The sequence below is a fragment of the Nyctereutes procyonoides genome, unplaced genomic scaffold (genome assembly GCF_905146905.1).
Source record: "Nyctereutes procyonoides isolate TBG_1078 unplaced genomic scaffold, NYPRO_anot_genome, whole genome shotgun sequence".
NCBI classification, from domain to species: domain Eukaryota; kingdom Metazoa; phylum Chordata; class Mammalia; order Carnivora; family Canidae; genus Nyctereutes; species Nyctereutes procyonoides.
In genome coordinates, this window is record NW_026575043.1 from 56,309,430 (window position 1) to 56,333,187 (window position 23,758).

At 41.7% G+C, this 23,758-nt stretch overlaps 1 protein-coding gene across 2 annotated transcripts in view; it reads right to left on the reverse strand.

The window, feature by feature from the left end:
• ANAPC5 (anaphase promoting complex subunit 5) overlaps positions 1-18,593 on the reverse strand; it is a 44,502-nt gene extending 25,909 nt beyond the window's left edge. The window contains exons 1-6 of one of the 2 annotated variants that reach the window (XM_055322829.1): positions 18,320-18,593; positions 14,039-14,118; positions 13,258-13,367; positions 12,203-12,395; positions 3,378-3,444; positions 568-669 (exon numbers count right to left, since the gene is read on the reverse strand). In XM_055322829.1, the coding sequence (XP_055178804.1) occupies positions 568-669; positions 3,378-3,444; positions 12,203-12,395; positions 13,258-13,367; positions 14,039-14,118; positions 18,320-18,526 (759 nt within the window). In that variant the 5' untranslated portion in view covers positions 18,527-18,593. Of the gene's footprint in view, positions 1-567; positions 670-3,377; positions 3,445-12,202; positions 12,396-13,257; positions 13,368-14,038; positions 14,119-18,319 lie in introns of those variants that run through there. The other variant, XM_055322830.1, reaches the window with a different exon arrangement.
• Between the last annotated feature and the right edge of the window lie 5,165 nt (positions 18,594-23,758).

Sequence of the window (23,758 nt, forward strand, 5' to 3'; positions counted from 1 at the left end):
TAGTTTACTAAGGTAATTATCGTGGGTTTTGACACTATTTTCATTTTGTTTGATTCACCGAATTAAATAAACTTCCCTCCAACTGGCATATCCCAGTTACTACCGAGCAAAGCAGATGTATTGCTGCAGGAGAATAAAGATGTCAAATCCAGCTACTATTTAGAAAGTTAAAAAGAGAGAGAGAGAGAGAGAGAGAGAGAGAGAGAGAAGGTTTTCAGGGTAAAAATCCAGTAAGGAATGGAACTATTTGAATTTAAAAAAAAAAAAAAAAAGGAGAAAGGAAAAGAATTTTTAGCCCCAAAACTTGAAGAAAAAAAAAAGTCTACTCTATCATTTACCCAAAATTTGGAGCCTCAGAGAAACGATGCATTAATGAGAAGAGCAATAGACTGAAGAAAACTCTAATGGCCTGGGGTTGAGGGCTGGGAGGGAAAGCTTCCCTATGGAGGCTTCTTGACTTGCCAACCTTTCCTTCCAAGAAACAGGGCCAATGGGCCAGTCCTCATTTGCATGGCTCTTCAATGTAAAGAGTAGCCTCATCATGGCTTTCCAACTGAAATGACTCACCGCTTCAGCAAAATCAGGATTAAATTTCAACAAGTTGTTTAGTTCTTTCTGCAAAGATGCTGGAGTGAGGGCTTTCGTCTCATCATTCTTTAACAAAGAAGCCTGAAATTTAAAAATGACAACTTGGTGGAAAGAAATGGCCAATAAACATATGGAAATGCATCCTAACCAGCATCCCGATTATGGTCTTTTCTACAGCTATTTTCTCCTCTTGACCACACAAAACACTGTTTCCTCTTCCTGAAACACAGAGCCTCCCAACTACCTCTCCCCAGTCACATGTTCCTTGCATTCCTTGCAAACTCCTATTCCTCCTTCAGACCCCACTTTAGACTTCAGCCACTTGGTTGTATCACCTTCTAGACTAGGTAAGGTCCCGTAAGCCCCTACTTGGACCATAAGGCCCCTGCTTATGCATTAACCCTTCCTGTAGTACCTATCAAACTACATTAAAGCACCAATGTGACTCCACCCCGGACTGTGACCACCTCCAGAATCGGTAGTGCATCCAGCACTGCAAAGGGCCACATTGCACTCAGGTATCTGTTTCATGTAGATGGTACCAGCAATGATCATACAAAATATATAAAACTAGTTCTAAATTAAATATTAGTACTTAACTTTGTTACAGACACTTCGTTTTTACCTAAATTTTTAATTAGAAGTTAATAATTTCTAATTTCATTTGAATTCATTATATCATTATAGAAGATTCCAAAAACATTAGAAAGACACACAGGGGAAACAAAAATCATGTGTAACCCCTCCACACAGAAATAATACTGTTAATAGTGTCTTATTCCAGTCTTTTTTTTTTCCCAGTCTTTTTTCTACGTGTGTGGGACATATATGTGTGTATACATACAGATAGATACATATACCATATTTTTAACATATTAGAACATGGTATATCATTTTACTTTTTGTTCTTTTCTTCTAATAATATATTATAAAGTTTATCTCATCAAAGTCTTTGAAAATATGATTTTTAAAGCAAAAGTAAACTGTAACTGTCATGTTTATTGCAAATAAACATGTTTATTTTCTCATTTTGTTTGCCTTTTAGTTTTGTTGGAATGTGTTCTGACATGCAGACGTTTTTAATTTTAATGCTGAAAAATCAAATGATGATATTCCTACATGTTTACTTCCATAGCTTTTATGTTTAAAAAGTCTTTCCCCACCCAGAGATCAGTTAAAAGTTAATATGTAGTTCCTTCTGGTCTAATTAAAACTTTAAATATTCACATTTACCCTTTAATTCATCTGTAATATACTGAAGTATGAGGATCTAGCTATATTTTCTCCTCCATACTTAACCAATTGTCTAAATGGGCTTTTCTAATCTGTTTGAAATTCATCTGCAGGGGTGATTCTATCACTTTTCCTCTAGACCTAAACATTACATTTTTCTGCAGAAAGAAAATTAATAACCAAATTAAAGAAAATTAGAAAAAGAGCAAAATATCAAAATTCTATGCTTGAATAATAACATGGGAGAAAAATATTTGGCTTTGGTTACCAAGCAAATGAAAAAGTATGGCTGAAAAGCACCATCAAGAAATGTCTGGTGTGAAGTGTACTGATGTCTGCAACTTGAAATGCATCAAAAATGAAAGATGAAATGATGGCTGGATAAGGGATGTGAAGGTATAGGATAAGCACAGAGCAAAATAATAATGTGGTGGGTATATGGATATTTACTAGGCAATGCTTTTCAAGTTTTCTTTCTATTTGAAAATGTCCAAAATAAAATGTTGGGGGAAGGGAAGTAAGTCTTCCAAATCACATCTTTGGGCTGTGTTAGTCACACACTATTATAAAATCAGCATGCATTATAGCTTTAAGAAAAATAAAATCATGAGGCACTTGGCTAGCTCAGTAGAGCGTGCGACTCTTGATCTTGGAGTTTTAAGTTCAAGCCCCATGTTGGGTGTAGAGATTACTTAAAAATAGAATCTTAGGGGGATCCCTGGGTGGCTCAGCGGTTTAGCACCTACCTTTGACCCAGGGCGTGATCCTGGAATCCCAGGATCAAGTCCCGCATCAGGCTCCTGACATGGAGCCTGCTTCTCCCTCTGCCTGTGTCTCTGACCACCCCCTCCTCTATGTCTATCAAGAATAAATAAATAAATAAAATCCTTTTAAAAAAATGTAAAAAACTATTTTTAAAAAAATAGAATCTTAAAAAAAAAAACAGAAAAAGAAAATCACACACAAAATCAGAAAGAACACACAACCACCACTGTATAGTTAGTGAAGAAGAGAGGACAGAGAATAAGAAATAATGCAAATTCATTAATAAGCCTAACAAAAGAGGCATATGTGATGACATATAATTTGTTTTTATCATTTTTAAAGATTTTATTTATTTATTTGTTTGAGAAAGAGAGAGAGGGGGGATACCTGGGTAGCTCAGTGGTTGAGCGTCTGCCTTCAGCTTGGGGCGTGATCCCGGAGTTCCGGGATTGAATCCCACATTGGGTTCCCTGCATGGAGCCTGCTTTTCCCTCTGCCTATGTCTCTGCATCTCTCTGTGTGTCTCTCATGAATAAATAAGTAAAAACCTTTAAAAAACAAAAAAGAGAGAGAGCAGGGGGAGAGGCAAAGGGAAAGAGAGAGAAACGAAGAGAATCTCCAGTAGACTCCTCAGTGAGGGCAGAGCCTGACATAGGGCTCGATCCCACAACCCTGAGATCATGACCTGAGCCAAAATCAAGAGTCAGATGCTTAACTGACTGAACCACCCAGGTGCCTCTCCACAGGATTTGTTTTTTAAAGTTTGTGATAAAATAACAGAATTAACATACCTGTTGAGAAAGAAAATATTCTGCTTGTTTTTGGGAGAGAGGCCCACTGCAAGATACCTCCTCTTCTCTGGAAAAAAATAAAACAAAACTACTAAGGAATTACACAACAAGGATGGGTGAACTAGGTGAGGGGGACCAAGGAGCACACCTGTTGTGAGGAGTACCAAGTGTCTTATGAAGTGTTCAATCACTATATTGTACACCTGAAACTGATACGACACTGTATAGTAACTAACTGAAACTAAAATAAAAATTTTAAATGGCAAACAAAAAGGAATTACACAACAGCAAGAATAGTAAGTCAAATAGCTTTATCAAAAAGAGCTCAAAACCTTTACAATTAATTCTCTCCTCTCAGGAATAGAAAAAACATGGGATGCCTGGGTGGTTTAGTGGTTGAGTGAGTCTGCCTTCAGCTCAGGACATGATCCTGGAGACCCGGGATTGAATCCTGCATTGGGCTCCCTGCATGGAGCCTGCTCCTCCCTCTACCTGTGTCTCTGCCTCTCTCTCTCTGTGTGTCTCTCATGAATAAATAAATAAAAATCTTTAAAAAAAAAAAAAGGAATAGAAAAAAACATAAATAAAAATTGATATTGAACAACCCGCCAAAGTTCACACAATATCATTGTGGAATTATGTCTTATGTCTAGTTATAGACCTAAGTTCTACATAGTGTGATCTTTCCACCAAGCACAAATCTCGTGGTACCCAATATAAAGCTCTGCAGTGGTACCCCCTCAGCTTCCAAGATAAAGTCCACACTGCTTAGCAGGACAGGCACAATGCTCCATGAGTGGTCCTAGCTGCTCACTACCTCTCACCTTTGCCTTTTCTTGCTCATCCATGCCCCCGGCCTGAGACCTCCTCACAGACCTCCTATTGAGCCAAGATGCCCCCACTACTTCCTTGGCCTACAGGGCCATTGTCCCACCCAGCTGAACTGCAGTACACCATCCATCATTCAAGACTGACTCAAGTGTCATGTCCTCTGAGAATCTCTCCTGATATCTCTCACTGTAGCTCCCATAGTCTCCCAGAGAGGCTGAGAACAGCACCTATGCATTGCCACACCTGTATGCTTTTACTTGCAATTGGATGCCAAACCCCAGCACCATCCCTAGGACCAAAACAGGTACTCAGGGTTTGGGAAATGAATGAATGAGTGAAGTTTCTAACTCCTTGCTACAGATAGAAGTTGTGGTGTACTCAAGAGCAGGAAAAAGTGGCTCCTCCCAAGAAATAATCATTTGCCTAGAAATCTACATCATGCAGAATCAACAAACAAGGAATATAGGGATATAAACCTAGGCTTGAGAAATCTATGCATGCACAACAGAAAAGTCTTATTGTGAGAGCAAAATAGGAGTCATGCCCTTTTGCCACAAGACACTGAAGAAATAGGGTTTTTTTAAAATTTTATTTATTTATTTATTTATTTATTTATTTATTTATTTATTTATTTATTTATGAGAGACACACAGAGAGAGAGAGAGGCACAGATACAAGCAAAGGGAGAAGCAGGCTCCACGCAGGGAGCCCGACGTGGGACTTGATCTCGGGTCTCCAGGATCGCACCCCAGGCTTCTGAAGGCGGTGCTAAACCACTGAGCCACCCGGGCTGCCCAAGAAATGGCTTCTCTATAGGATTATGGTAAGTATAAAAATCAATATTTACTCATCAATAATGCTTTTATAAGCACCCTGCATCTAATGCAGTACTTGTCCAACTTTTATGTAAACGATATGTGAATGGATATTCTAAAGGAAAATTCTTCTGAGGTTACATATTGTGGGGAAAGTCACACACACTCTATCTTACTTGGGAGATTCACGATGTATGTGAGAGAAATCCAACAGAAAGAAACTTTTGTTTAATGTACCATTTACCAGGACGCCTGGGTTGCTCAGTGGTTGAGCATCTACCTTCGGCTCAGGGCATGGTCCCGGGCCTAGGATCGAGTCCCCCATCTGGCTCCCTACATGGAGCCTGCTTCTCCTCCCTCTGCCTGTGTCTCTGCCCCTCTCACTCTCTGTGCTCTAGTAAATAAATAAATAAAATCTTAAAAAAGAGAATGTACCATTTACCAAACTCATTGAACAAAGAAGAATTCTTTCCTCGTACCTTTCAAGAAGTACTAGTATTCCACAGAAAACACTTTGGGAGATGCTGCTCTAATATTCTCTTGGTTTCATTTCTGATAATTATTACCTAATAATCCCTGGGGCAGTGTATCAGATTCTGCCACCATCAGAGCTGTCAAGAACCAGCCCCAACCCAGGTCTAGCAAAGATTGGTGACACAACAGTGACCGGGAGGGAAATGGAAAACAAATTCACCAGCCAAGTTCTCAAATGAAAAACAGTTAAGTATCTGGGCAGTAAGGAGCCCTTTGCTCTTAACATGCGCCATAACCAAGGTAAACCCAAGGCTTGGAATAAGTATGGCTGCACATAAAAAGGCTGGAGATAGGTAAGAATCTGAATGAAACTGGACACACAGTACTGATCCTACTGCCTTTAAAGTCCACAATGGTCAGGGCACCCTGGCCAGCTCAGTCGGTATAGCCTGTGACTCCTACTCTCACAGTTTTAAGTTCAAGCCCCATGTTTGGTGTAGAGATTACTTAAAATTAAAATCTTTTTTTTTTTTTTTAAATAAAATCTTAGGGATCCCTGGGTGGCGCAGCAGATTAGCGCCTGCCTTTGGCCCAGGGCGCGATCCTGGAGACCCGGGATCGAATCCCACGTCGGGCTCCCGGTACATGGAGCCTGCTTCTCCCTCTGCCTATGTCTCTGCCTCTCTCTCTCTCTCTCTGTGTGTGACTATCATAAATAAATAAAAATTTAAAACATTAAAAAATAAAAAAATAAAAAATAAAATAAATAAATAAAATCTTAAAGCCTACAATGCTATTACCAAATGCTTTATTTCCTTAAACCCCATGCCCTGAAAATTGAGGGTAGCTTATAAGGAAAAACACATGACCAATAAGGTTAGTAGAGAAAACCAGGATCATGCAAAATGATTCTAAAAGAAGGGAAATACAGTTCCCATAAATGAAGATCAAATTTGGCTGTGGCCTCTCTGGTGGCAATCATGGCTGACAAGAACCACCTTGGGAAGAGCAAATAAAAACACCAGGGCCCAAACCATCCTTTACGGACTCCTCCTGCTTCCTCAGGGCCCCAAAATACATGCAGGAAAAAAATAACTCGTGAGAAGCCACAGTGGTATTCAATTTAGGAAAAAGGCTACTCATTTGGGAAAGGGGCTCAAGGTTACCTTGCTTATAAATCCTACTAGTTGCTGAGACAGAATTTTAGACTTACTATTGCTGTAAATCAACGGCATCTAAGCTGGGTCCATGAATGGGCTTTAAGAAGTCCATGAACTGGGGTTCCCTAGGTGGCTCAGTGGTTTAGCACCTGCCTTCAGCCCAAGGTGTGATTCTGGAGTCCTGGGATTGAGTCCCACATTCAGCTCCTTGCATGGAGCCTGCTTCTCCTCTCTCTGCCTGTGTCTTTGCCTCTCTTTCTAGGTCTCTCATGAATAAACAAATAAAATGTTTAAAAAAAAAAGTTGGCAAAAATGTGCATTTCTAATATGGACCCAGTACATGGCATCTGTCAGATTCTCAGAAGTCTGGAGATTACTCTAAGGGGCTTAAATCTACCACTGTAATTGAAAATTTTAAAATATGAGATCAATCAACAGAGGTTTGTTGTTGTTTCTGAATACTCGCAATGCATAAAACTCCAGTCTAGGTCCTGGAGGACATAAAATGTGTTAATAGGCTTACAAGTCCTGGGGAAGGCTAAGACCAGCCCAGGTGAGAAGATGGCAGTAAGTGATAAATGCCAAATGTGAATATGAACTCTGCACTGAGAAATGGGGGAATCCCTTGCAAGTTGGGAAGGAGCAGAAAAAATGATAAGGAAGAAGGCATTCCAGGAAAGGAAAACAAAAGATGAGACCCTAGACGGGCTGGGGCAAGGGATCCAAGCTGAGAAACTGAACTAAGGTCAGAAAGGTCAGCTGTGGGGCTCCTGGGTGGTTCAGTCAGTTTAAGTGTCTGCCTTCAGCTCAGGTCATGATCTGCGAATGAATAGGGCTCCCTGCTCAGTGGGGAGCCTGCTTCTCCCTCTCCCTCTGCCCCTCCCCCAGCTTATGAAAGCTTATGAAATAAAATTCTGAAAGAAAGAAAGAAAGAAAGAAAGAAAGAAAGAAAGAAAGAAAGAAAGAAAGAAAGAAAGAAAGAAAGAAAGAAAGAAAGAAAGAGAGAGAGAAAAATAGAGTGTCAACTATGGAAGGTCTCGAACACCTAGTGGGGAGACTGTGGAATCCTTGGAGGTTTCTGAGCAGAGTATTGACAGAAGTAGGGGAGACCAGGGACTGGGGCAGGAACAGTTACCAGACATCCGAGGAGGAAGCAAGGACACCACCCTTCTGAAGTATGTGACCAGAGGGCGTGAAGCAGCCCCTCTCCCGAAGCCACACTGTTCTGTCTGTGCCTCCAACATGGCGGCTTGTCCCGTCTTGGAAGCTGTGTGTGTGCCGTGTGTTCTGGCATTTCCTCCCGGCTCCTTCAACACCTGGCTCCCTCTCCAGCCAAAACCCCAGTCCCTCTACCCCTGGGTCCCATTTCCTTTCAACAGCACAGACTTACTCTGAAACTACATTACTTACCAACGGCCTCTCTCTTATCTGACCCTCCCCACAAGCCTCCAGGAGGACAGGGCCTCCTCCTCTTGGCTGACAACACAGCACTGAAACATGGTGCCGGGTACACAGGAAGCACTTGGTAAGTATTTGCTGAATAAATTCAGGAATTTGGGAGATTTATATTAAATCACTGGCAAGCGAAGAATTACCAGAGAATTTCTACTTCTGTTAGGTCCTTTAAGAAGCACAGGGAAGCTGTAATTACAGGCGGCTTGCAGACCAGTAGCTTCCACCGTAGACTCACACAGGCAAATCCTATCAGCCTGCTGGCACTTGGCAACTGCCAGCAAACAAAGCAGAGGCTCAATTTCAGTGTGCCCTCTCTTCTGTGATTGGACTTTTTTTAAAATGATAAACATTTGTTGCCTGAATATTTCTTCCCTCCCATCTAAATTAACATTCAAGGGGAAATGATCTCCAGGATCACACCCTGGGCTGCAGGTGGCACTAAACCACTACGCCACGGAGGCTGCCCCCATCCTTTCTAATTTTAATACAATGTCTAGGACCAGAAAAATAACTTTCATGAAGAAAAGACCTGAAAACATTCCAAGAACTTAAAAAAAAAAAAAAAAGAAAAGAAAAAGCATAAAGAAAGGAAGAATAAGGGATCCCTGGGTGGCGCAGCGGTTTAGCGCCTGCCTTTGGCCCAGGGCGCGATCCTGGAGACCTGGGATCGAATCCCACGTCGGGCTCCCGGTGCATGGAGCCTGCTTCTCTCTCTGCCTCTCTCTCTCTCTCTGTGACTATCATAAATAAATAAAAATTAAAAAATTAAAAAAAAAAGAAAGGAAGAATAAAAGAGCTAAATTGTGAAACTTTTCATAATGCAATAAAATATTAGAAAAGATCACCAAAAAATGAAATTTTTCTCTTTAACAAAGAAATTGTTATAGAATTTATTCATATTCTATAAAACATATTCTATAAAATAAAAAGAAATCTTATTACAAGAAAAGTCATTTCTTTGTGGACAAAAAAATTGTAATATTTAATTAGAAAAATATTTAAATAGTATATCTCAAAACAAATAATATATCTCCTTAATTTCAATGACAAAATTCAGTTACTGTATGTACACTATTTTCTAAAACAATACACCTTCTTTTTATCCAGAAATGTCATTTACTGGAAAATTATGAATGAAATATTACATTGAGGGCAGCCCCGGTGGCTCAACAGTTTAGCACCTCCTTCAGCCCGGAGTGTGATCCTGGAGACCTGGGATCAAGTCCTGCGTTGGGCTCCCTGCATGGAGCCTGCTTCTCCCTCTGCGTGTGTCTCTGCCTCTCTCTCTGTGTGTGCCTCTCATGAATAAATAAATAAAATCTTAAAAAAAGAGAAAAGTTTGAAATATTACATTGATATACATTTTTTAACCATTGCAGAGCATTCTGCTGCTGTACATTGTAGGTGGGAAAACATTCCAGTTTTACCTTTGAAGATATAAAATTGTAATGTATATATGTGATTTGATTCTCAGTTCTTATGGTATCAAATTCTTCACCTCTACTTTTTTTTTTTTTAAGATTTTATTTATTTATTCATGAGACCAACAGAGTGAAAGAGGCAGAGACATAGGCAGAGGGAGGAGAAGAAAGCTCCATGCAAGGAGCCTGATGCAGGATTCAATCCCAGGACCCCCAGGATCCTGAGCCAAAGGCAGACGCTCAACCACTGAACCACCCAGATGTCCCTCTACCCCGACTTTTTATAAAAGTTTTATACACAAAATTCACTGAAGATCTTTTTTCCCTTTTGTTCTTGTTTTGTTTTGTTTTAGTATAGTGCATGCAATGTGACATTACAACATAGTCATTTGGCCTGAAACTATATACCTTCATGGTAAATACACTGGGTCACACACAGATGAATTCTTAAACAGGATAAAAATAAAATGATGCAGTTAGACCAATTACATCAGATTAATTTAGGAGAAAGTCAAACCAAAATAAATCTGAATTTTAGCATTTCACAAGAAGTGATATTCTGCTACTTGAAGTATATCAAGTAGCCGGAGCAAAGACCACCCTGCAGCCCAGAAGCACTCCTTAGGAGGCTGAGCCAATAGAGAAAGTAGAGAACAAGAACAGCCAGTATTTGTTGGATATTTACTACATGCCAGGCACAGCTCTGTCCATTTTAGTGGATCTCATGTTTAATCCTCACAATGACCCCCTGAGGAAGTGATATGATGCCTCATTTTGCAAATCAGGACGCTGAAGCACAGAGAGGGTAACTGGTCAAGAGTCTCACAGGGAGTAAGTAGAGGAGCCAGAACCCAAAGCCAGGAGTCTGTCACCAGAGCCAGACTTAAACCCACACTGTGCCACCTCTCCACCAGATGAGAGGCATCTATAAGCAATTCTGAGTAAGTGAGGTTTTGGAAGCATTTAATGGTACTATAATCTCATGCACCCAGCATGTGCCAAACAAATCTTGTAACCAAAGGTCACTCTCAGGAACTATCCATCCCCCCGAGGTGGTTAGCCAGCCTCCTTAGCAGGTGAGGCTGATAAAACTCTGAGCACACTGCAGCATAATGATCTGTGATGTCAGTCTTCCTTGCCACACTGTGGGCCCTTGAGGTCAGGGAATATGGAATATACTATCCATGTGTACACACCTGTGTGTGTTTTTCCCTCAGAGTAGCAGTGTTTATTTGGGAAGTGATCCCAGGTAACAGTTAAGGAGAGAGGAAGTGAGATAGCTAAGTGAAGTCAATAAAAACTGCTTTATGTCCAGGACCACTCACCAGTATGGGTGACAGGCTGCCTATGTTGATTCTCTGCATTCATTTATTCATCCAGCACATATTCACAGACATTCTAGGAGGCAGGCACTAAACTAAGCCCTGGTAAAAATGCAATGAAGCAAGATGGAGAAGGGTCTTAGATCCAAAGGGGTGCCAAGGCAGAAGACATAGATACAAAGGACTAAGCAATAAACATAGTAAGTTACTTAATGAGGAGAGTCATGAAGGAACTAAAGAAGCCAGAAGTATGTGGAATGGAGGTTACTTCAGATATGTGGTCACAGAAGGCCTGTGTGATGACACTAGAGCTGAAATCAGAAGCCCACAGCAGTGTGGAGTATTCATGAAGCTGAAACCAAGCCCGAGCAGCTGGACTGCTGAGAGTTAAGCAGAGAGCAAGGAGCAAGAGGTAGAGAAGATGATGGGGACAGATCACACAGGCATGGAGACCATGAAAAGCTTGGATTTGGGTTTAAACTCCAAGAACAGTAGTCACTGAGGGTTTGGGGCAGAAGGGTGCTATGGTATGATTTACACTCATGAGGTTTCCCTTGGATGCTGCATGAATAACAGATTGCAGGGAGACATGAGTGAAGGCAAAGAGGCCAGCAAGGAGGCTAGAGAAGTAGAGATTTGATGCTGGGGCTGCAGGGGCAGCTGTAGTGATACAGACAAGTGAACTAAGTCCAGACTATTGTGGAAGAACAACTAGGCTGCTGGGGTGGCAGAGAGGGAGAAACCAAGGACACTCCTAAGTTTTGAGCTTGAGCAACTAGGTGAACAGGGGCACCATGTCCCCCACTGCTTAAACTTTAATAGGCACACCATACATTTTCACCGAATGAATCAACTGTGACATAAGGAACACTACTGGTCAGGGTCCCAGCAGGAAACAAATGGCGTATTTAAATGGGGGGATTTGGGAGGAGCTTGTGAAACTAGGGGCAGGAGACAGAGAAGCCATAAGGAACAATACAGTCCCCAGGACTGGTAACCATGGGGTACCTTACACCCCAGGCCTGGGACATTGTCCTAGTTCCCAGATCCCAGAAGAATGCAGAGAGGACCAGGTCACAGAAGCTGTGACTCAACAGCTAGTCCACCATGACCCTGAAGGAAGGGAGCCAGATCACAGCCTGACCCCACTCTTCTTGGCCCTTAGTGCCTCCCCATCAGGAATCAGAAGGCAGTGAGCCCAGTGATACAGCCCATATGGGTCAACTTCTTAGATCTGGAGGGGCAAAATCATAGCAGGCAGCACATGAATTCTGAATGAGGATTTACTGTGCCTATAATTATATTATTTCACAGGAAAGGGATGCCTATCAGAAAAACCCAAGTTACCTTATAGATACATCAAGTTCTTCTTTTTCCATTTTTCTTTCACTCTCCTCTCTATTGGTCAGTTCCATATCAGCATCCTCCACTGTCTTTTTCTCACCATTCTGGAAGTACTGTTGAAGTGCGGTGTACAGCTTAAACACTTGACTGAAAGAAAGCTTACTGTAGGCCAAGATCATGTGGCGCAGAAACAAACCTACAGTACAGACAAACATAGGTGAAGCATTAACTGAAATCCAGGCTACACAAAGTGGAAACTATTTCTTGCAATTCTTCCTTCAAAAGAATCAAAAAGAAGACACTTGCAGTTACTATTCCCTCCACCTAGAATGTTCTTCCCCCATCTTTTACAAAACTAATTTCCTCTTCTTATTCAGGGTTCAGTACTCACCTCACCCTCTACCCTACATTCCATCATCTTTATCCATCCAATATGTTTTTTTCGTGGCTGATGGAACTATCTGAAATTATTTATTTGTTTACTTTTTACCATCTGGCCCCACCCTACCAGTATGTGATCTCCATAAGAAGGTCCCTGTCTATCTTTTAAGTCCAGAGCCTGGCACACAGGAGATCAATATAATAGCTGATGCTGAATAACATAAAAACTACCACGCAAAAAAAGCCAAATGGATGGAGCATGGATAGAAAGCTAATAGCCAAGCCTCAAGAAATTTCATGTATGCCCTCATTTTATAAGCTATAGCAATAATATATTCTTACTTACCTCTTTTCATAAAAGTTTAGTTGGCGACCCTGACTTACTGTCGTACAATGCAGACAAGGAATCCAGAGAACTGTGAAAAAGAGCTCTGAAACCCTAAATGCCCCCAGGACCAGAGCTAATAATTGGACTATTATAGACAAAACAGAAGATGATTTTCCACAAGACAGTCACTTAAACATAGGACAAAATGGCAAGGCAATAAATATAAATTAAAATATGTCCAACACCCCATTGTGTTTGTTCAGATATGGAAGAGTAATGATACATGTGATTAAGCAAGCTGCTCATTTCAATGAAAACATTTTCTGCTCTCCTTAGAAGAGCTTCATACCTACTACACTCGTTTTGTGAACCTCTGGTTCAGTTCCAGAAAAAGAATCTGAAAGGTCATCAAAAAATTGTTCCATATCCTTCAATTCGCCTTCAGCCATCAGTTTGATTCTGAATGAGAAAATTGAGGTGCGTATTTTAGGAAGTCCCTCTGAACATCTTCTCATGTTTTATATTCCACAATTATCTCCAATAAATCTATTTTAAGAGCAATTCAGAGATTCATAAAAATGGTGACACATAAAACAAACTTGACAATCCAAAATGTCACTCTCTTTATTCTAAAAAGCATCACTGCTCGTGTATCCTTGATCATAAAATTTGTCAAAGTAGCACATCAACCAGCAAAAATGAAATGCTTTGCAACGACTAAGAACAAGGTAGATCCATATAGAAAAATAAAATTCGAAACAGGGCAGCCTGGGTGGCTCAGTGGTTTAGCGCCACCTTTAGCCCAGGGCCTGATCCTGGAGACCAGAGATGAGTCCCGGGTCAGGCTCCCTGCATGGAGCCTGCTTCTCCCTCTGCCCGTGTCTCTGCCTCTCTCTCTGTCTCTCAAGAATAAATAAATAAAATCTTTTTTTTTTTAATAAATAAAATCTTAAAAAAAAATTGAAACAGAATGTTTAATGTTAACCATTTTTCAAAAAAAAGTACAGTACATAGATAAACAAGGGAGAGTAACAAAGATTTATTTTTAGAGAACTCATTACCATGTACATTTTTCTAATTTTCATCTACATAAACATATTTTCACATATCCAGAAGGAAAGGAAGCTTACCTGATCTGTACTGAATTTGCCAGCTGGGGACAAGATTCTTCAATTAACTTGTACAGTTTAGACAGTGTAATATCTGGGCCCTGGGTAAAGAAGACAAGAAGGCCACAGATAAATTTTAAGGAGCTGGAGAACACTGTAAACACGAATTCATTTATCAACCCCTCTGCTTTAACAATCATTCCAAATGTGAAATCTCAAATCAGGAAAACAACTATCTAAAACGCTAAAGGAAAGGAAAAATAAATAAATGAAAACGCTAAAGGAATACTTCAAATCTGCAAACCATTCTTGGTTAGCTGGGGAAAAGATTTAAAAATGGAAACAAAGCATAGACTGTATTCTGAGGACCTGGAGTTCCTTTTTATTATTTTGTAATCATGGCAAAGTTAGTTTCCTTTATCAATAAAACGTAGACAATCATAACCATCTCCCTTGTTTATGACAAAGAAAGAGTAAGAAAAGGCAACGTGCTTTGTAGACTGGAAAGCATTACTCAAACACAGGAATCCTATTTTTTCACAATCTCATTTGATCCTTCCCAAAGCCTTGTAAAGTAGGCAGATATACTATATGCCCAAGTCCGTAAAAGGTACCAGCAGAGACAGAGTATGCAACGTTGGCTGTCAAGATTATACAATCCAATTGAGGTTTAAAACTAAACACTGGATCTTTTTTAGAGAGTAAGTTGATACTATATATGCCAATTTTAGATGTGGCAAGCAATTCACTTCTGGGGAAGGTATATTTGGCATGCATTGTTTGAAATGATGAAAAACTGAAAAGAATCTAGAAGTCCATCAATAGTTATCTATAACTTATAATATGTTGTAAATTTACTTAATATTAGGAGTTGTTTATATTTAATATGAGTTGTTTCTTTAAAAAAAAAAGAGTTGTTTCTTTTCTTATTGTGGAATATAATGCAGCTGTTAAAAAAGAATGAAGTGGCTCTATTCAAATGTGCTGACATGGAAAGATCTCCAAGACTGGTTAAGTGAAAGGAGCAAGCTGTAGAATAGAATTTTATTTACATTAAAAAAAATTTTTTTAACTTAAGCAAGATTATGGGGTGCCTGTGACTAGGTGGTTGAGCATCTGCCTTTGGCTCAGGTCGTGAATCCAGGGTCCTGGGATCGAGTCCCACATCAGGCTCCCCAGAGGGAGCCTGCTTCTCCCTCTGCCTATGTCTCTGCTTCTCTCTCTGTGTGTCTCTCATGAATAAATAAAACCTTTAAAAAGATAAAAATAAAAAATAAATTTAAGCAAAATTAAATAAAAAGGATACATACATATCCTTACATTCATATGCATCTACCTATTTATATACACATGGCTTTCGCAAAAGGTCTAGAAAGATCCGTTCTGACCTGTGACTCCACAAATAGTTGAATGAATAAACATAACAGTGATAATCTCTGAGAGGGGAAAAGGGTTGGATGACATGTAGAACCATAACTCCATCAATTTTAGTAGCAGCTGAAGTTTTTACAATGATCTTTGTATATTAGTTGAGTAATTAAAAATTAACTAGTTTTTTAAAAATTAACTAATGTGTAAAGCCAAACCTTAAACAAAGGAATTGGAAGTCTGACGGGAATGTTTCTAGATCACATAGTATTTAGCCAAAGAACCGCAAAGGAGAATTTCAGACAGAAAAAAAAAAACAAACCACGAGCAAAGACAGAAAGATGTGTGAGTTAAACACGAGTACTATTTTGTTTCTTTTCTCTAGTACCAAATCTTTCAGTATTATGACTTTTATTTCAATAATGGACTAGGAAAATACACTTATAATAATAGTAATGCATCTAGGACTGGGAGCTACAAGTAATGAAGACCCCATTACTTATATTCAACCAACCAGGCAAGCAAGCCACTTAATCTCTGTGTTCTCAGTATTCTTTCTCTCCCCCAACTAATATGGGTTTTATATATATATATATATTTAAATGTTTTGTGGGGTTTTTTTTAAATTTATTTATTCATGAGAGACACAGAGAGAGAGAGGTAGAGAGAGAAGCAGGCTCCATGCAGGGAGCCCGATGTGGGACTCGATCCCGGGACTCCAGGATCACACACTGAGCCAAAGGCAGACGCTCAACCACTGAGCCACCCAGGCGTCCCTGGGTGATGTATTTTTAAAAAGCTGTTTAGGTGCACCTGGGTGGCTCAGTCAGTAGCAGACTCCTGGTTTCAGCTCAGGTCATGATCTTAAGGTCTTGAGCTCAATCTCCTTCTGCCCCTCCCCCTGCTCAACATGCTCTCTATCTCTCTCAAATAAATAAATCTTAAAAAAGAAAAAAGAGAGAAGGAAAGAAAGAAAAGAAAAAAGTCCCTGGGCCATCTGGGTGGTTCAGTAGGTTCAGCATCTGTCTTGGGCTTGGGTCATGATCCTGGGGTCCTGGGATAGCGCCCTGCATGGGGCTCTCTGCTCAGTGGGGAACCGGTTTCTTCCTCTCGCTCTCCTTTGCTCTTTCTCTCTCTCAAATAAATAATAAAATCATTTTTTAAAAAGCCCTTTATCAAGCATATTGATAATGTGGGGGCCCAGGACCTTAGAACTTTGTTTCTGCCACCGCTGCTCATCCTTCAAGTTCCAGCTTAACTCTCCTCTTCCTCTGAGTCCTCCCCATTCACCTAAATACACGCATCTGTCACAAAAGGGTATGTCCCATATCACTTACTCCACACTTTTATTTAGGGCACTCTACTAAGCTTTGGGGATTCAAGAGTGAACAAAAGTAGGATAAAACACTGCCCTCATAGTAGCTTAGAAGAGGAGAGACATGAGTCATAAAATCACACAAATGAAAGAGAAAAACCACAACCAATATAAAAGAAGATATATGCTCTATGAGACCCCATTCAAATGACAATAGCTAACACTGAGCACTTTACTATGTGCCAGAAACTGTGACATGCTTTCCATGGATCTTTTTTTTTTTTTTTAAGATTGTTATTTATTCATGAGAGACACAGGCAGAGACGTAGGCAGAGGGAGAAGTAGGCTCCCTGTGGGGACCCTGAGGCGGAACTCGGTCCCAGGACCTCACGATCTGAGCTGAAGGCAGATGTTCAACCACTGAGCCACCCAGGTGCCCCGGTCTTCTAATTTAATACAGCCATCCTACAACACAGTTTCTATTACTGTCCCCATTTTACAGAGAGAAAACAGAGACCCAAGTAGGTTATGGAACTTGCCCCAGTCACACAGCTAGTAACTGCTCAAGCTATCACCTGAGTCTGCGAAATGAAAGGAGACACGTTAAGTGCTTAGCAAACAGTAAGTGTTCAAGGTTGGCTGTCAGTTTTAGATCATTACCATTACTTATTCTGGTCCTCTGGGAGCCTCCCCGATTCACCTGACTCCAACACTCAGGACTGGTGTAGACCCTTTTCTACAGAAGACAGGAGTGAAGGAGGCTCAATGGCTGAGCATCTGCCTTTGGCTCAGGTCGTGGTCCCAAGGTCCTGGGATCAAGTCCCATTTTAACTGTTTCTTCCTGCGGGGAGCCTGCTTCTTCCTCTGCCTACGTTTCTGCCTCTGTGTGTTTCTTACGAACAAATTAATACTTAAAAAAAAAAAAAAAAAAAAAAAAAAAAGGGATCCCTGGGTGGCGCAGCGGTTTAGCGCCTGCCTTTGGCCCAGGGCGCGATCCTGGAGACCCGGGATCGAATCCCACGTCGGGCTCCCGGCGCATGGAGCCTGCTTCTCCCTCTGCCTGTGTCTCTGCCCCCCTCTCTCTCTCTCTCTGTGACTATCGTAAATAAATAAAAATTAAAAAAAAAAAAAAGTTAGGTATTCCTTGGTGGCTCAGCGGTTTAGTGCCTGCCTTTGGCCTAGGGCGTGATCCTGGAGTCCCGGAATCAAATCCTGCATCAGGCTCCCTGCATGGAGTCTGCTTCTCCCTCTTCCTGTGTCTCTGCTACTCTCTGTGTGTCTATCATGAATAAATAAATAAAAGCTTTATTTTTTTTAATAAAAGCTTTAAAAAAAAAAGATGGATGGATCTTAGAAAAGAATTCCTCCCCCCATCACTTAGCTAATAAATGCTAGAGCCAAATAGGAACCTACAAAAAATGCATGGAAATCACCTGCCAGACGGATGGTAAGTACTCATTGTGAGCAGGTGGTATTGACTCCTTTTTTTTTTTTTTTTTTTTTTTTTTTGAGGACCTCCAGGGCTTAAAGAGTATCCGAGAAACACTCGTGCCGCCGGCACGGAGCATGTGCTCAGGAAAGGCATGCTGGATGAGCGGGAGCCGATGGGGGCCGCTCACCTGCAACAGCGGCAGGAGCAGCTGGTTGAGCCTCCGCCGCTCCATGAGGCTGACGGCGCCCTCGCCCGTGCGGCCCATCTCGTTCAGCAGCACCAGCACCGCGATCTTATACGGCGTCACCCAGTCCTTGATGCCGAACACGTTGGCGTGCACGACCCCATTGGTCATCATGGGGTTGAAGTAGAGGCTCTCGTGGACGCTAGCCATGGCGCCCCCGGACTAAGCCCAGAAGCCCGCCAGCTACCGGAATTGCTAGGCCTCCGCTCACCCTCGCTGTAGCCCAGGAAACGGGTAATCCTTGTTCGCGGTGAGCCGTCGGCCAATCAGAGAAGCCAGACCAGAGCACATGGGAAGCCTACAGCCAATCAGAATGTCCGAGGGTGCTGTGCAGGGCGGGGCAAAGACGGTGCACTTAAAGACGGAGTCCCCTACAGAAACTCCAGCGGAACAACTAGGTTCCCGGGAGACTTGGGGTCGGACTGTAGAAGGGAGATAGATGATGGATGCTCGGGGGCCTGGGGCAGAATGGCTCAGGTTGGGGTGGGTGGAGGACCTGCCCATCTGTTTAATTAAAAAACAGTTAAAATTGAATTTTGAAACAATTCTGTTTAAAAGCAGCAGAATTCGGGGCAGCCCAGGTGGCTCAGCGGTTTAGCGCCGCCTTCAGTCCAGGGCCTGATCCTGGGGTCCCAGCATCGAGTCCCACATCGGGCTCCCTGCATGGAGCCTGCTTCTCCCTCTGCCTGTGTCTCTGCCTCTCTCTCTCGCTGTGAGATTCTCATGAATGAATAAATAAATGAAATCTTAAGGAAGAAGAAGAAGAAGGAAGAAGAAGAAGAAAGAAGAAAAAGAAGAAGAAAGAAAATTTACACCTTTAAAATTCGTATTTGAGCTTCCTTTCTGCTGTAAGCTCGAGTGGCTGCGGTCGAGATGGGCAAGTTCGTGAAACCCTGGAAGGTGGTGCTGGTCCTGGCCGGAAGCTACTCCGACACAAAGCGATCGTCCTGAAGAACATTGATGAGGGCACCTCAGACCGTCCCTACAGCCATGCTCTGGTGGCCGGGATTGACCGCTATCCCTGAAAAGTGACAGCTGCCATGGGCAAGAAGAAGATCACCAAGAGGTCAAAGATCAAGTCTTTTGTGAAGGATGTGGAGAAAGGGGAACCCTCCTGCACTGTTGGTGGGAATGTGAACTGGTGCAGCCACTCTGGAGAACTGTGTGGAGGTTCCTCAAAGAGTTAAAAATAGACCTGCCCTACGACCCAGCAATTGCACTGCTGGGGATTTACCCCAAAGACACAGATGCAGTGAAACGCCGGGACACCTGCACCCCGATGTTTCTAGCAGCCATGTCCACAATAGCCAAACTGTGGAAGGAGCCTCGGTGTCCATCAAAAGATGAATGGATAAAGGAGATGTGGTCTATGTATACAATGGAATATTACTCAGCCATTAAAAACGACAAATACCCACCATTTGCTTCAACGTGGATGGAACTAGAGAGTATTATGCTGAGTGAAATAAGTCAATTGGAGAAGGACAAACATTATATGGTCTCATTCATTTGGGGAATATAAAAATAGTGAAAGGGATTATAGGGGAAAGGAGAGAAAATGAGTGGGAAAAATCAGAAAGGGAGACAGGACATGAAAGACTCCTAACTCTGGGAAACGAACAAGGGGTGGTGGAAGGGGAGGTGGGTGAGGGGGGGGGGGTGACTGGGTGACAGGTACTGAGGAGGGCACTTGACAGGATGAGCACTGGGTGTTATGCTATATGTTGGCAAGTCGAACTCCAATAAAAAATATACAAAAATACTAAAAATACTAAAAAAAATAAAATTCATATTTGAGAGCACCTGCATGGCTCAGCAGCTGAGCTGTTGAGCGTCTGCCTTTGGCCCAGGTCGTGATCCCGGGGTCCTGGGATCGAGTCCCACATCAGGCTCCCCGCAGGGAGCCTGCTTCTCCCTCTGCCTATGTCTCTGCCTCTCTCTGTGTTTCTCATGAATAAATAAATCTTTAAAAAATAAAATTTGTATTTGATTCATTATGTTAATTTCTAAAGTCAAAGTTTGGGAGTTTTATTTAGCTCTTTTAATAGCCAAGGAAGGGGATGTCTGGGTGGCTCAGTGGTTGAGAGTCTGTCTTTGGCTCAGGGCATGATCCCTGGTCAAGTCCTGCAACAGACTCCCTGTGAGCAGCCTGCTTCTCCCTCTGCCTATGTCTCTGCCTCTCTCTGTGTCTTTCATGAATAAATAAATCTTTAGGGCAGCCTGGGTGGCTCAGCAGTTTAGCGCCGCCTTCAGCCCAGGGCCTGATCCTGGGAATCTGGGATCGGGTCCCACATTGGGCTACCTGCATGGAGCCTGCTTCTCCCTCTGCCTGTATCTCTACCTGTGTGTGTGTGTGTCTTATGAATAAATAAATAAAATCTTTAAAATAAAATAAATCTTTAAAAAAATACCCAAGGAAGCGTTTTTTTCTCTATTTCACAAATGCCATTTGGAGATAGACAAGTCAGGTTGCAAGTGGCCTTGCATCCTTACTGGAAATAGAAGGTGACACCACTTTCGTTTCCTGCCCCATAAACTACAAGATGTTCTAGTCTGACATTCGTAGCCCTGCAAAATCAATCCCTAGACAATATTTTCAAACCGATTTTTTACAATTCCCCTTCCATCCATTTGTATCTCTCCCAAGACACTTATCTGTAGCCCGATTATTATGACTTTTGACTTGCCTTCTGTAGTTGTCTCTGTGACCCCTGGAAGAAAAACCATGACTATTCAACTTTGGCTACACACTCACAGTCACTGTGCCCAGTGCCTTGCATTTGTGTCTCGATCACTATTTGTTTAAGGACTAATGAATGAATATATGGCCTTAGTTCACAAAAACAGGAAAGGAGGTAGACTAAATTACTGTGCTGGAAAAGAAGTATTGGTAGCTTGGAATAAAAACCCTTAATTCTATATCTTCACAGCTCTGTGAACCTGAGACACACAATTACATATATATTTTACATACAACTCTGTACATTTTATCACATACAATATCTCAGTAACTGTTACTTATTTGTAAAAGGGGAAACTGACTTTTCGCAGGAAATGTCTTATGCAAATAACTTCTTTGCCTCAGTTTATTTTTGTAAGCACGCCTCCCCCTTTTTTTAATGTAAAGGCATACTGAGGGGCGCCTGCGTGGCTCAGTTGATTCACCTGCCTTTGGCTCAGGTCATGATCGCAGGTTCTTCCCCTGGCCCTCCCCAGCTTGTGCGCACACACTCTCTCTCTATATATATATGTATATATACATATATACATATGTATATATATATATATATCTCAAATAAATAAAATCTTTTTTAAAAAGGCAGTTTGTGTCACCCATTTACCCTACTTTACCCACTGACGCAGCTTCACCTGCCAGCGTTTGGGTTGGAAACTTCTGTTTCCATCTGTATATATTTGATTTTAAGAACATGCTTAAATCCTATTAAAATTCTGAAAACAGGGATCCCTGGGTGGCGCAGCGGTTTAGCGCCTGCCTTTGGCCCAGGGTGCGATCCTGGAGACCCGGGATCGAATCCCACGTCGGGCTCCCGGTGCATGGAGCCTGCTTCTCCCTCTGCCTATGTCTCTGCCCCCCCCTCTCTGTGACTATCATAAATAAATAAAAATTTAAAAAAATTAAAAAAAAATTAAATAAAATTCTGAAAACACTTTAACTCTTAGGGATGTATTATACCATCATCTTCTCTAAGGTTATGTGACCCAGTTTCATAGCACTTTGTGCAAGCCCCATTTATTACATATATGTTTTGTTTGCTCCTCTGATGGACTGTGAGTGCCTCAAAGGTGGGTGTCAGTTTTGTTTTTTCAATCTCTGCAGTCTCAATTTCTGACATAGGCACCTGGCATCTGGTATGTGCTCATTATTGCCAAGATTTTTTTGAGTCAGGTGTGCTTCAAATCCTTAAAATTCACTCCACAAATAATTTTGAATATCTATTATATGCCAGACATTGTGCTAAGTCCTAGGGATACAGCAGTGAATATATAAAACAGTTACTTGACCTCATAGAGAAAAAACAGTGGCATAGGTCACAAGTCAAAAATCCCTGATGAGGGGATCCCTGGGTGGTTCAGCGGTTTAGCGCCTGCCTTTGGCCCAGGGCACGATCCTGGAGTCCCGGGATCAAGTCCCGCATCGGGCTCCTGGCATGGAGCCTGCTACTCCCTCCTCCTGTGTCTCTGCCTCTCTCTCTCTCTCTCTCTCTCTCTCTCTCTCTCATAAATAAATAAATAAATAAATCTTAAAAAAAAATCCCTGATGAGACAGGTCAGTGTCTATCTCCAGGAGACCAGGAAGAACATGCTGTTATAGATGTGTGGTTGACCTCCCTTACTTTATGAAAACTGAATGCAGATCTTTTTCACCTTTCACATTTCAAAGCAGCCCTCCAAGTCAATAAAAGAAGTAAGGATTTATAACTGGTAGTGGAGTTAGGTTTATTTATTTTGTCTGTTGAGCATTCTCTACTATCATCCCCCAAAATGTGTTGCCTTTGATCTGAGCAAATTATTACAGAGCATGCCCTTCTGAATATAGAGATAGGTATAAGGCTCTGGCACATCAATCAGATCCTTCTCCAAGGTTTGCTGTATGGACGGTGGAGAAAAAAGTTCCCTCTTTGTCTTGGGTTGGCCAACAGGGTTTTTGATGCCATATTCCCTGGTGCCAGGGGAAAAAAAAGTCTACCTGTAGGAAGAGAGAACAAGGCTGATTTGCAAAGAGAAACAAGCAGAATTGAGGTAGATGGGAGGGGAGAAGAAATAGACAGCTATGGTCCATTGACTTCTGTTTCTACCTTGAGATCATAGTTCTTGCAGCTCATCCTTCTACTGTATCAGCTTTCCTAGCAGATAATCACCCAACCACAAAAATTAGCAAATATTTGTTTCGTTTGGGGCAACAAAAGTTTGTTTGCTTTTTGCTTTAGCTTGATTGAGGAAGGTTTTTGGCTCTTGCAACCAAGGTCATCTTTATTAATATATAATTGAAAATTCTAAAAGCAATTTATCCTGCCAGACCTGTTTAGTCCTCAGAAAAAGCTTCAGGTTCCTTGATTTGTTCCTATATGAGCCTTTCTCATCTTATGTGGTATTCAGTGACTGTCCCCCTTGCTTCCCCAGTCACCAAATACTCTCCTGCCAATCAGAGAAAATATGATTCAAATGTGTTCAATTGATGAAACAAGAGGAAAGTTGACCTGGGAATCAGAACCCGCCTCCCCCTCCCCAGGATCTAGTCTTGGCTTTGAAAACTAACTAGTTCTGTGGTTCAGGTAGCCACTTAGTTTTCCCTAGAATCTGGGATAGTCACATTTACAATAAAAGGTTTGGATTGGAAGGGAAAAGAATCAGCAAGCATCT